Source organism: Tiliqua scincoides, chromosome 4 (genome assembly GCF_035046505.1).
Source record: "Tiliqua scincoides isolate rTilSci1 chromosome 4, rTilSci1.hap2, whole genome shotgun sequence".
Lineage (NCBI taxonomy): Eukaryota > Metazoa > Chordata > Lepidosauria > Squamata > Scincidae > Tiliqua > Tiliqua scincoides.
The window spans coordinates 40,552,676-40,566,758 of NC_089824.1; the positions used below are offsets into that span (position 1 = coordinate 40,552,676).

At 41.6% G+C, this 14,083-nt stretch overlaps 1 protein-coding gene across 1 annotated transcript in view; it reads left to right on the forward strand.

Annotated features, from left to right (window-relative positions):
- ARMC1 (armadillo repeat containing 1) overlaps positions 1-9,459 on the forward strand; it is a 28,244-nt gene extending 18,785 nt beyond the window's left edge. The window contains exons 4-7 of the mRNA XM_066624202.1: positions 2,648-2,837; positions 7,432-7,548; positions 7,642-7,716; positions 8,490-9,459. Of these exons, the coding sequence (XP_066480299.1) occupies positions 2,648-2,837; positions 7,432-7,548; positions 7,642-7,716; positions 8,490-8,681 (574 nt within the window). The 3' untranslated portion in view covers positions 8,682-9,459. The remainder of the gene's footprint in view (positions 1-2,647; positions 2,838-7,431; positions 7,549-7,641; positions 7,717-8,489) is intronic.
- Positions 9,460-14,083: the final 4,624 nt, after the last annotated feature.

Consider the following 14,083-nt stretch of genomic DNA (forward strand, 5'->3'; position numbering starts at 1 on the left):
GGGCACCAGAGACTGGGCATCTTTAGTACTGGTGCCACAGTTGTTGAACTATGTCCCTAGGACAGGGCTGGTCAAACCCCAACCTGAAGGCTGGATTCAGGGTTTGGCAGAATCCTTCCGTGTGGTGGGCGGACCTTTTGGTTTCACTTCCACGTGGCTCATCCTCCTGGAAGACTCGGGCACCAGGATGCCCCAGGCAGTTGCATCTGTCTGGACGTCCTGCCATGCAGCCTTCTGGGATGCTGGGCAACAGACATGACGTCCCAGAGCGCTCTGGTGCCCAGATCTTTCAGAAGAACAAGCTGCGCAGGAATGGAACAGAAAGCTGCAATCTGGACGGGTTCGCATTTTCTGAACGCAGCGGTCATAACTTTGGGCATAACCCCCTGCCCTAGGACAACACAGCAGGCTCCCTTCTTGATGGCTTTTAAATGGCAATGAAGGATATTTCTCTTCTGTAAAGCCTTGGTATTTATCTGATCAATGAAACCAGATTGTCGAATTTTGAATATTGTATTGTGAAGTACGTTTTCTGCCTTGTGCTCATTTCCTGAGGAAAGGTGGGCTAAAATTAAGTGTTTGTGTTGGGAGGAGAGGATGAGAATGCCAGAGAGATGTGGAGGAAGGGTGTTTTTTGGGGGGGATGGGGAGAGATACAGCGGACTCCTTCTGGGAAGAATAGATAGGAGACTTGAAGCCAAGAGGGATGGATTGAGGAAATGGAACACAAAGGGGAGGGTCCAGGGATTTAGGATCATCTCTTTACCCCATTTTTTCTTCCCACCTGTGACTTTCTGCTAGTTTTGTGGTAGTCCTAATCAAACTATATTTCAGTATGTGACTTCTGGTTGCTCTAGGCCAGGAGTGTCCAAAGTTTTTGGCAGGAGGGCCTCATCATCTCTGACGCTGTATCAGGGATTGGGAAAAAATTAATTTACATGTAAAATTTGAATACATTTACATGAATGAATATATTGGATGGAACTTATATGAATGAATGAAGTTCTTGCGATAGCTCATGCCCTATAAAAAGCCTTGCTCAAAGCAAGGCCAGCCTTTCCTTAACTGCTGCTTCACAGATGTGAAACAGCAAGTGGAGGGAGCCTTTGGCTCGCAGCTCATGCAAGAGATTGAACAGTCGGCTCATGCTAAGAGCAGTCATGTCAGGCCAATGTGGGCTTTAGCAAATGCCCGGCAGGCCAGAGGCTCTTCGGAGACTGGGAACTCCCTAAGGGCCAGACTGGGGGTCCCTGAGGGCTGCAGTTGGCCCCCGGCCAGGGATTTGGGCACCCCTGCTCTAGGCTCTCTTGGGTTGTATGCCCTTCTTCACTTCACACAGAAGTCTAGTGTGACAAGGAACCAGCCATAGAGAAAAATTTGAAGTATATCATGATTCAGTGGCTGGTGGTAATAATTTTATGTTAGGGTGTTTGGTGGGTAACATGTAGAAGGTCATCAAGCAGGACAAAGAGTTTTGTGGAATCTCCTACTCCTAAATCCTGTTTCAAATATGTAGAATGCATGTCCTAGAGAAGTCCAGTTTATGAGGGTGTTTGGAAGTAATAGCAACATGTCTGTCTATGCAGCCTATTGCTTTCTGAAATGTGTTCATATAGGGCTGGCCGATCCACGAGGCCAACTGGAGTGGTCACCTCAGGCAGCAAATTGGCACATTTCTATTTGCCTCCTCTTTCTTTTACTCCCTGAAAAAGGAAGAAGGGGAAAGTGGAAGAAGAGAAATAAGAGTGGAGCAGAGTACTGAGCCAGAACATTTGAGAATGGGAGAAGCAGAAGCTGCACATTATTGCCAGACATTGAGAGGTCTTGAGCCGTTCCTATGTTCATATCATGGGGTTGCTCACTAGCAGCCCTTGAAGTAGGCCATTCTTCTAAACACAGACCCAGGATGCAATCCTAACTACACTTTCCTGAGAGTAAGCCCAATTGAACAAAATAGGACTTACTTCTGAGTAGAGCTGGTTAGGATTGGGAACACAATCTTTTTGATGAAAACACAGACCCAATCTCTTTTTAATGAACGATTCTTGGGAAATCACCTTCCACAGTAAATAGTCCTAGCTGAAGGAAAAATATACTGTGTAGGTCCCATGTGGTAGGTGAAACATGATTTGTTTGTTTGCAAGTGTCTGTTTGAGAGACTTGCATGAAAGAATCCATACAAGAATAAATTGTTGTTAAAATGAGTATACCATGAATACCAGCACAAAGGGAGATAGAGAAAGAAAACAAGATGCAAGATGCAATGCAATCTTAAGATAGATGCAAGAAAACAAGAAAAGAATATTTTGCAAGTTTCTATAAAAAGTAAGTTACAGAAAACAAACTGTAATATTTTTTGTTTTTGATATAGAATTAAATTTTTTTAATTGTAACTGTAGAAGCCTCTTAATTATTAGGCAAATGTTTACTGGTCAAATAGGAATCTGGATTTTAAAATTAGCTTAGGCTTGGTAACTCCTAATTTCAACTAAGAGTAACATGGTCTCAGAGGAAGTTGACACTGCACTGTTAAAGTTTGATTCTTTTTAAAATAATGTTTCTATATTGGCCTGGCATGTAGCTTTTCTTTGAAAAAAAGAATTGCAAACAATTAAATTCATTCAAATCTCAATTTGCTTTGCCTTAGGACCACAACACCAGGGGAGACAAAATTGTTAGCTTCTGAAATCTATGAGATCCTTCAGTCTTCCAGCATGTCAGACATGGACAATGTGAATGAGATGAATTCTCGGCGTCGGAAAGCTCAGTTTTTCCTGGGAAGCACAAATAAACGTGCTAAAACAGTGGTTTTACATATAGATGGCCTTGATGATTCGGTAAGTGTGGTGTTGCTGGGAACCTACATGGGTATAGAAGGAGCGTGTGTGTGACTCCTTATTTTCTGTAAGCATACTTCAAACATAAACCTGGAATGCTATATGCCATATACTTTATATCTGCATTAAGCCTCTCATGTGTTTTTCAGGTGTTGGTGATATATATAATTTGTTTCTAGTAAATATTGATGCATTAATTTAACTTGTCCCAGGAAGCTAATTTCAGAAAGATCTTGCCTGCCTGTATATAAAGACTTGGATCCCAACGAATGGAGGTCTGCTCACACTGTGGGGCTTTCCCACTCTCCTTCCCCCACCCTATTTATTATTGTATCTTCCCTTAGAACTAGGGGACCTGCAGGTCAGCATGTTGTACAGGGATACTGCAGCAGGAAGAGGTTGTGTTGCTGAAAATCTTCCCTTGTGGAAGGTCGGTAGTGGCTCAGTAGCCTTAATGTACTCAGTATATTTGACTCTCTTAGTTGTTTTTAATTCATTTTTGGATTTGGCAGTGATATTACCCATTGGAATTGATGTATCTGTTTTGTTTCATCCCTTGGCTATTGTTAGATTATCTTGGTTTCCCAGCTCTGATTTTTTTCTTTTTACAGTTCAATCCTAAGGAAATGTTGAACTTCTCTTGCTGGCTTTTTGTGACTCATTGTCTGAGATTTCTTTGGCTATTGGATAACCGTTGTGATAATGAGGTCTCAGTGGAGTCTTTATGCAATGTCAGAATAATTTCTATAAATTTATCCTCCATTCCCTTGTAGATAACACCCCAGGGCCATGTTTGCCTCTTTATGGCTGCCAAACAGCATGTAAGACTACTTGAGCATGTTATCCACAAGTGCCCTTGGGTCTTTGTGCTTCGGTTTTGTAGCCATTTTAAATGATCAAACCTGATCTTCTCCTGCACTGACTTACATTTGTGCCCAGTAACCCTGCTGAAGAACCAGGTCTCTGTGTATCCTATTTTCCCCTAATAAAGTCAGCAGCTGATAATCATGAATAATGAGCATAAGTACCCCTTGGTTTTTAAGAAATTTTCTTTCTGGCCTTTCCGCACCACCACTGCCACCATTTTGCTTCCCTCTCCCCCACATGCCTCTTCTTTAAGCCAGGTTTAATCAGTTCCACTCACTTGTCCCTATTATGTTTACTGACTGGGTAGCTCATTTATTTGCCCATCACTGTCTCTGAAGCTTTTCTACAGCCAGGAAAAATGCTGCCTGTTTCTCTTTTGCCTGCCAATTTAAGTACACATTTCTCTCTAAATAGTTTTAGGTCAGCACATCTTAAGGCAGCCTGTATACTCCCCTATACAGAGCTAATGCAGATCCTTGCAATTTCTGGCTATTGTGTCAAGGTAAAGATGTTTGTTTTTAGTAATTAGTATAGAGTAGCGTAGTCCCTTAATTCAGAGGGCTTCTTTCCCTGTCTACTGGTAGCAAACTATCATACTTCAAGCATGGCAGATGAGGAGAGATGCATATAAACGGGACCAGTAGCAAATGCATGGTCACCAAACTATGTGTGTTCCTAGCAAAGGTTCCTTCTGCACATACAGAAGTCAGATTTTGACGGCCTGTCACCTCAGGTCTGTGAAGGTGAATGGAAAAACCCCATTTGTAAATCACTTTGACTTTCAAGACCTGGCTCTGTCTTAACCTGTAGTCAACACTGCCACAATTTTGAGTTTCAAGGAGATGTTTCTAACATAGGCGTTTGTATTCATCCATGACATTTTTCCATCCTAGTCCTTTTAGATAGGCTTTAATTTTTTTATATTAGTATAGACATATTCCCCCCCCACCCACACATTTTTTATTTCAAGAAGTTAAAAATCAGAATAAGCAAATACGTAGGCACAGACAAAACCATGGTTACGTTTTGCATCCCGTGGAATGAGTAATTGAGGGAGTAGCCTTTCATTGAATGAATTGCTTTGTAACAGTCTCCGTACAACCAGCAATGGTATTCTTTCAGGGCAATGAGGAAGCAGCTTAAATGGGCAGGATGTCAGATGAAATGTATGTTCTTGTGTGTTCAGAAGGATACCTGAAGTATTGAAGGGCACATGGTGGCATGTGTTTGTACAGCCAATATTTCTGAAATACAGATGTATCCTATATCCATGGATCTGGTGTCACCTATCCATGGTTCTCTGTGCCCCCTCCGTGTGCCCATTACCTTCATTTTTATTCATACTGATAGTGCCAAGAATGAATGTCTCTTGCTTTTACAGGACATTATAAGCAGGAAGCTTCCTGCTTCCTGTTAATGCTTGCTGAGTCATCCCCTCCCTTCTCTTCATGTTTATAGTATCCTGTAAATGCAAGATAATTCATTCTTGGCACTATCAGTAAGAATAAAAACAAAGTTAATGGGTGCATGAGGTGTGGCGATAAGATCCCCCCATATCCTCTGTTTGTTTCAGTGGGGGCTCTGGAACGTATCCATGTCAGATATGGGGGGACGCCTGCAGTAAACTTACAATTGGATTCTATAACATGGTTGAAGGCGATTGGAAGTTATGAGGGGTGGGGCTTTGCTTAGCTTTGTGCTACCATAAGTGCTATTCACTTCATAGATCAGTTTAGAAGTGCTAAACTGTGTTGTCTAGCTTGGATGTAATAGCAAACAGTAGTTTGGTAAAAACTAGAGAGCATATCAAGGAATTGTGGGGTGTGTGAGAGAGCGAGAGAGCGAGAAGTGTTCAGCCCTGAGGCTCATTGGTAATGCCAAACCATGGTTTGGGAAGAGGATTTTTTCTTTTGGTGTTTGTATTTTAGCATATTGTACAGTGCGTTTAATATTTTGTTGTCATTTGTATTATTTTGAGTGCAAGCCCCCTTGGCTTGCCGCTGCAAGGAAGGCAGGATATCGGTGTTTTAGACTGGTTGGCATTGCATGTGAATTGAGCCACTGCCTTGGTCACTCACTTGCATGTAATCTGCAAATGACCTGAGTCACCAAGCAAACACCTGCGTTTGCAAATCTTGTTTTTGCGTCTCTGTAAACCAGCAGCATAGCTAGAGACCCCAGCACCTGGGGTGGTGACATTGACGTCACATCCGGGTTCTCCTCTGTTAAGGTTGTGTTGCTAGTGGTGGTAGCCTTGTGATCCCGCTGCCCTTCTCTAGATCACCTCCTTGTGTTTTGGTGGCCTTGCAGTCTGGTTGCTGCCCGCTTTCCTCCTCCTCCTCTTGATGCTCAACAAAAGCCATCTTCTTGCTGGACCTGAATAGGAACTGCTTAGGGGTGCCCCTCCCTTCAAGTGGCACCCAGGGCGCATGCCCAACCTGCCATATTTTAGATATGCCACTGCTGTAAACAGCCAGCTCCAAGCTAGCTTGAATGCACGAAGACATCACTCAGTTGTCAGTGCTATCTGAAGATCGGAATTCCTGGCCACAATGAAGGTCTTACAGTGTAGTTTTGATAGCTCGGAGAGGCCATCTGGCTGTATCATTGTCTTTCAGCACCATAGATGCATTAAAGCACACTGGGATAATGCTGAGCAGGTGCACCTAGAACAAGGCACTGCCATGTTGTCGCACAGTCGTCCTGTTGCTTGCTTTCATTTTAATAGTCTCTTGTGTGTTGGGTGAGCAGGCATCTTTCCCTTTTAAATCAGAGTTCAGCAAGTGCAGTGATGTCCGTGAGCTGCCACAGATGAGGAAGCTGAAGGATACAACAGCTGCTTTGATGCATTCAGTCAGTATGGATACAAGGTGTCTGATAAATAGCAACTTAAACACTAACTGCTCATCAATGAGCATTTCAGTCAGTCAGAACTTAACCACAGGGGACTGTTTAGCTGATCATACGGAGAAAAGCAGTCTTTGCTTTTCAGCAGTTTCCCCTCATTACTTACAGTTGATTCCATCCTAGTTTAGCTTCAAAAATGTAAGCAGAAATGTAGTTGGTAATTCTTGTATGGCTAAATTCAGGGCAGTGATACACCTTTAAAGAAATGTCATTGTTCTTCATTGTGTGGCAGGTGGGGAAGAATTTTTTTCTTGGGGTATGGCATATATGTTATGCCAGTGGTCACAATTCATTTTTCATAGTGATTCATAATTCAGCTTGCTACGATAAGTATTTCATTGCCTTGTATCAGGTGGGGCAAAAGGAACCTCAACATGTACATTGGGGCTGGAAATAGTCCCTTCAGTTACCATGTGTAACAGAACTACAGAGAAGATTCCCACTTCTCCCTTTCAGTTCTGAGCTAGAGGGGAAAATTGGGAGTTGCCATATAGGTGCTCAGCTGCCCAGACTTCTTTTTGGCAGCCCACCTTCCAAACAATCCCTTTCTTTCTGCCCCAGCTTGGAGATTGGAGCTAGAGAGAGGGGAGTGAATTGTCCCTACAGTTGTACTGGACTTTCTCAACTCTAAGGACAGTCTCTGCCCCTTTTTCTAGCTCTAGACTTGGAGATGCTGTGCCTATTTTTGCACAGAAGCATAGTGTAAGGATCATGCTGATGGAACATTTTTTGACTTGATAGCTAAGACCAGCCAAAAACATGTGTGGACTCCTGATGATTTACTTAGCATTTGCTCATAACCCATGTCCTTGATTTTTAGTCTCGGAGAAACTTGTGTGAAGAGGCCTTGCTGAAAATTAAAGGAGTTATCAGCTTTACTTTTCAAATGGCAGTTCAAAGATGTGTTGTCCGAATCAGATCCGATCTAAAAGCAGAGGTGAGCAATCTCTGTGGTTGGCTTTTGTGTTTTTGCAGTATTGGATAAAGACCAATTACCCTGATACTCTGTTCTGCTTTTCCCTTCGTGTAGGCATTGGCAACAGCAATAGCATCAACCAAAGTTATGAAAGCCCAGCAAGTTGTGAAAAGTGAAAGTGGAGAAGAGGTGAGAACCATTCAGAATGGCTAAGCAAGCTGGATTGGCAATAAAAATAGCACCTTCATTGGATGCAACGGTAGTCCAGTGGTTGCCTACATGAAAATCCATGTGGGCAGGGGCATCACAGATTGTTGCTGTGTATCAAGGGAATGCAATATTCCTTTAATGGGGAAGCAGGGTGTGCATGGAAAGGAAGGGCAACTCCCTTCTTCAAAGAAGAGAACAGGAAGTTTCTGTATATGTGAAACTTTCTGTGCCTTTTGTGGAAAGCCAAGTAGAAGCAACAGGTGTAGACTCTAAATTTTAGCATTTTAGAATCTACGGTTCCAAGTTGTTAATGTACAAGAGTTGCCCTGTACAAGATCCAAAATAATCCAGTGCAATGGAAGAATCAGAACTTCTTGTTAGCATATACAACCTTACTTGTTTGGTCATGTAAGCAGGAACTTCAGGGAACTGACAAATCACACCAATCTCTGAGAACTTGATCAGAAAAACTCTGCATTGCAGATAAAGTGGTGCATGTTGTTCCTTTGTTTGAGCAAAGTGCTAATCAGTTGAAACTGGAGACTCTTTTTAAAAGAACTTTGCCTCATGTACTTCTCAATAGCTTGAATTCTCAGAATTGTTAAACCTCTGAACACGAGCTGATGTCTAAAACTGCAGTTGTGTTAATGCATGAAACTTTGAGGTACCCCTTTGGCAGCAAACCAAAGGCTTTCTACAATAACTCTATGAGCCCCATGATAACACTATTGTCCCATATACCTGTTAAATAGATGCTGGTTCCATTCCAAGATACTCCTGTAGAAGTGGAACAGAATACGGATCTCCCTGAATATTTGCCAGAAGACGAAAGCCCTTCAAAGGAGCAAGACAAAGCTGTGTCTCGTGTTGGGTCGCATCCAGAAGGTGCTGCCAGCTGGCTGAGCACAGCCGCAAACTTTCTCTCGAGGTCCTTCTACTGGTGACTTGGAGTTGACATTGAAGGACTATGTGAACCAACTGGGGGCCAGTTTTCCATTGGTGTGGTGAACTGCCAAGTGCAATTTGCAATAAGTTATCACAACAAGATTTTAGACTACACAAACATATGCTGTGTGTTAGATTTTATTGGACATTTGACCTTTTGGGGTCAGTCAGATGAATGGAGGTCTCAAATCAAGGATTGTTCATTTCCTGTCCCCAACCTGCCCTGGTTCTGCTATGTTTTATTGCTTCACTTTTTAAAATGGGTCCATAATTAACCAAATATGTTTAGTGTATAAAGCTTTAAGTTAAATTTCATGCTAAACACTCACACAGAGCTCATGCAGCACATCTCAGGACATCTGTACAAGGAAATTATTAGGCCTAATAATTATATGGATTGAAATGCCTTTTTTGTTTTGCCTTATTTCAGATTATATGTTTCCTCTGGAAGCTCATGCCAGAGGGGAAAGCCCATTTGTTTGCCATTCCTTTTTATTCTTTAACTTTCTCCAAAGCCAGCAAGGCATATTCCACTTGCTGTGTTTCAAGGGATGTGCTTTGGAACTTGAACTTTATAGCCCTTAATATGATTAAGCAAAGAAAAAGTTGGCTCTTAGCTGCCTGAGAAATCTAAACTTCAATAATAATGGATTAGTGAAGATGGAAATGTATGTGTGGATTTCTGTAGCAAATCTGCTACAAGACAATGCTTGAATCTATGGCTGTGACTTTTTGTAAATGGTATCAGATCCTGCTGACTGCAGGTTTGGTTAAGAAGCTCTGGCTTCAAAAGTTGCAATCCACACAGGCAGATTGTTGCAGTCGACATCTGTGGTTAAAAGTGTCATTTTGGCCTTATTTAGTAAACATCAGAATAACTTTAATGAGAGCTGAAAATTTAAATAACATGGGGGTGGGTGGGTGGGAATGGAATGTCTAATATGCCTTAGGTGCCATTGTTTATACACTTTCCCTTTAAACTTTTGTTTGATGAAAATGATATATTTTCTTTGTTGCCTTTGGATATCCACTTTTTATGTCCTGTTGCAGCAGGCCTGAGCTCTGGGGCAGCATGAGAGCTGGCCATTGTGCCAAGAGCGAGGCACCAACCACCATGTGCCTGATGTCCAGAAAAGAGCAGGCATCTTGTAAAAATGAAACAGTCTCTGAAAGTGCATTGGCCTTGACTAGATACAAACAAAAAACCACACACACCAAACCATTCCTGAACAGTTGGCTTCACCTTGGAGTGAAGATAGTTTTTTAAATGTTCAGAGGTGCCTGATTCTGAAAGCTAGATGGAGATGAAATGCAATGAAAGTTCTGTACAGGGAAACCTTCAGTAGGTACAATATTAAGCATAGCAAATAAGTTATCAGTGGCACTGAGATTTTTTTTTTTGCTGTCCTTAAAGCAGCTCTGGTCCTGCTTTGCACCACAGGACGATATAGCTGTGCAACAGCAATTCTGCTATAAAGCTGTCTCTGCAGTGCTGCTTTATGTGGTGCAATCAATATGATATTGGATACATCAGTGGCTTAAACATATTTTGAGGGTCTTAGCTCCATCTTTTGCACTGCAGCAGCAATTAAGTAGCATCCAAACACGGTTACAGTAATAATTTAAAAAAAAAAAGCAGTGTGCAGGGAAGCGGCAGAAATGTGTACACCAACCTTAAGTCAAAGTTCACTTTTGTGTCCTTTTGAGATAAAGAGCTTACTTTCAGATTAGATTATTTTATTTCTATTTTTTAACGTATTTAGTTTGTGTGGTTGAAGTTTACACGCACAAAATACAAGCTTTCTGAGGCATGTATTGCATTAAAGATGTATTACTAAGCATATTGCTGTCTAGAATGTTACAATTACACCCATATGTGTTTGCAAAGCCCTCCATTGTATAACCCTAAACTCAGTGTTCACTTTGTTTTTAACATCTCTCTCTGCATTTGCATTTTCGCACAACTTAACTACGTGACACACCCCTTTGGATAGTAATGGTTCAGTACAAGTAGGTATTAAATTGTGTGTGTTTAATTTGTAGGTATGCTCTCTTCGTTGGGTCAGTATTGCAGATCTCCCAGTTAAAGCATCTGTACAAGAGCTTTTGAAATTCTGTAAAATAAAAGTGTAATATAACTGAGGAGTAGTATTTTGATTTCTATAAAGATTTGAGGGTTTTCTTCCTTTCAATATTGTGCTCTTTCCTTTGCGAGTTTGTAAAGATCCACATGAGATCCAGTCATAACTGGAACAGCAGTAAGTTTTTTTTCATGGCTGCCATTTTGCCTTGGGCTACAAATGGAGTGTGTGAAATCTGGGCTTCACTCAGAATTATGAGGAATGGCCACCATTTTCCATGACTGCAAAACTTAAGCCGCCGTGATCTTCATGGCAGAAAAGGTGTGTATGGGTTCTGCTATATGGTTGATTTTATTCAGCACTGCGAGCATTACTCTGTAGTTCTAGGTCAGTGGTTCCCAACCTGGGGGTCACGACTCCCCGGGTATGGCATTTGAAAAATCTGTTCCTTTTAAGGGGGTGGCAATCTGGCGGAAGCCTGTAGGCAACTGCTTCCGTTTATGGGTTCTCACCACTGTGAACAGGGAGGTAAGAAAGGTGTTTTTTTTTTTAAATGGGACTTCTTACTTACCCAGGTTTTTCTGGGTATTCAGCAATGGTGGAGGGAACCTGGAAGTGATGGGCATTGTTGCCTATGGGTCCTTTGGGTTCCAGCCCTGTCTTAAAAAGGGACAGGAGGCTGGGAACAGCTGTTCTAGGTCATGATGCTCTTTTACACTTAAAACTGTTCCAAAAACCAGTCAGCTCTGGTGGTTAAGAGTTGGACTCTACTCATGAAGTTCCTGAATTCAAGACACATCCCTGTCCATGGATCTATTATGTGATATCTTCATGTTACCATCTCTCTATGACTTGTTGGAATGGGAGCACAAGACAAAGAAGTGTGCTGACTCCACACCCTCCCTCTGCTTGGGCACAAAGTTTTTATAGAGGGAACATGTATAACCACAGCTTAGCATTTTGTCTGCACCCAAGAGCTGTAGCTTTCAAACCAAGAATTGATACAAGAATCAAGATACATTCAAAGAAGCACATTTTCTTCCTATGTCTCCTCCCCACTGAAATATAATTGTAAAAGAGGCAGATATCAACCTCCATACTAAAGCATTATGCACGTTAATGGTACTATATAGATAGATAACAGATGGAAGTGATTATAGGCTTTAAAATATACTTTATTCCTTGCTGCCCACACTGTGGATTAAATCTAGCCAATAATGATGCTTGTCAGACCCATTTCAAAAGCTCCTTTCCAAATTATAATATGGAAACTGGTGATGGCAAAGCTCATTTGAGCAGGCCACCAAAGCCCAGCTCCTGATCTAGCACTTCAATGAAGGCCCTTCAGAAAGACTTGCTACCATTTTAGAGCTTGTGCCTTATTCATCTGTAGTTGGAAGTACGTATGAATTTATGCTGCTGCTGTTTATTGGGTTAAGAGACCATGGGTCCATCTAGGCCAGTATTGTAATCCCCCTTAACCAAGCTGTTAGTATGCTACTTTATCAATAACCTCTAATACAACATAAACACTGACTTTAATGAAACACTTACTGCTCTGAAATGCAATTGGGTTCCACTAGTAAAAATGATGTATGCATTTGGTTCACATACTGAACAAATTGCAGCACAAAGGGTTAGATGCTTTATGTATTTAAAGTATTTATATCCCACCCTCCAGAACAAGGTCCTCCCAAAGACGTTAAAATAAAACATTAAATCACAGAAAGAAATCAGCAGCAGCTAAAACACAGCAGATTTATAAGGCAGGTTTCAAATGGCTTTGGTCACAGCCTATGGAAGGTAGTTCCTAAAGCAAGGTACCCAGTCAAGTGTACATTATGTGCACTTTTAGGTAAGAATATCCGTTTTGTTCATTGTAGGTCCACACCTAATCTTCCCCAATGGGAATTTTGTCATATCCTTTGCTGCAGAAGAATGCAATAGTGTAGCCTGGAAACATTTCTGTTACACTTGCAGAAAAATTGCATTTCAAACTTTAATATTAAAAATCATGTTAATTTTAGATAGCCTTAGCAAAGGCTATCTAAACAAAAACAAAGCAAACTGAGTGTTGGATCAATTTCTCCCATGAATTCCTAAAATCTCTCAAGCCCACAGTCTCTTCTGTTGCTCCTGGTGTCCTAAACCAATTCTTCCTGAAACCCTGGAAAGAATTGAGCCCTGCTCATAACCCATAAGAGCCCTGCTGGGTTAAAGGCCTATTTAGTTCACTATTCTGTTTCCCACAGTGGTCAAACAAATGCCTCTTGGAAGTCCATAAGCAGGCAGTGTGGTTAAAGTTGTCAGTTTCTGTAGCTTGCAACGCACACAGAAGTGGAATAACCATCATTTTATTCAGCAGCTTTTATCTTCCAATTCAGTGGTTCAGGTCCTCATTGTATAGCTCAACTGCCTGCAGGGCACCATTTAGTGGGAGACTCTAAACCCCTTGTCAATTTCAGATGCTTGGACTCTGATTATGATTTCTCAGTGGTGTCCATGCTCGGAGGCAGAATCAACCTGCAGAGAAGGAAGAAGATATTCTTCCTGGATATTGTATGTATTAAACAAGACTTTGAATCTGGCCTCCCAAAATGGTTTCTGTGATAGTTGCTGTAACTTATGCAGGGGATAGAGTGAATAGAGGGATGTTCTTCTCCTTCTCGCATAAGACCAGATCCAGGGGACATCCACTAAAATTGACTGGCAGAAGAGTGAGAACAGATAAAAGAAAATATTGCTTTACTCAGCATGTAATTCTGTGGAACCCCTTGCCACAGGCTGTGGTGATGGCATATTTTTTTACCTCTGTTGTATATTGTATTTTTATTTTAACTCTATAAATTGTAAGCCACCTTGGGCATCTTCTTTCAGTAGAGGAAAGGCGGGGTAGAAATCTGTTAGATAAATGCCTTTGAAAGGAAATTGGACAGATTTCTAGAAGAAAAGTGTATCGCAGGTTACAAGCTGTGATGGTTTTCTGCAACCTCTTGATTTTAGAAATAGGCTACCTCAGAAAGCCAGTTGCAAAAGAGTGGCAACAGGATGCAGGTATGCTGTGTGCTCCCTGAGGTGTCAGCTGGGCCACTGTGAGATATAGGGAGCTGGACTAGAAGAGCCATTGGCCTGATCCAGCAAGGAGGCTCTTATGTTCTTAGGTGCGCTACAATTTAAATAGAGCGATGAACTGTATTCCTCTCTTCTACCTATGCATGTTGGCCAGCCACAGAAATGTAATGTGAAAATACTATACACTTTTCTGTGTTGGACCAATCCAGCAGTAAACTATATGCTGTATTCCAGTATATGGTAAGGGA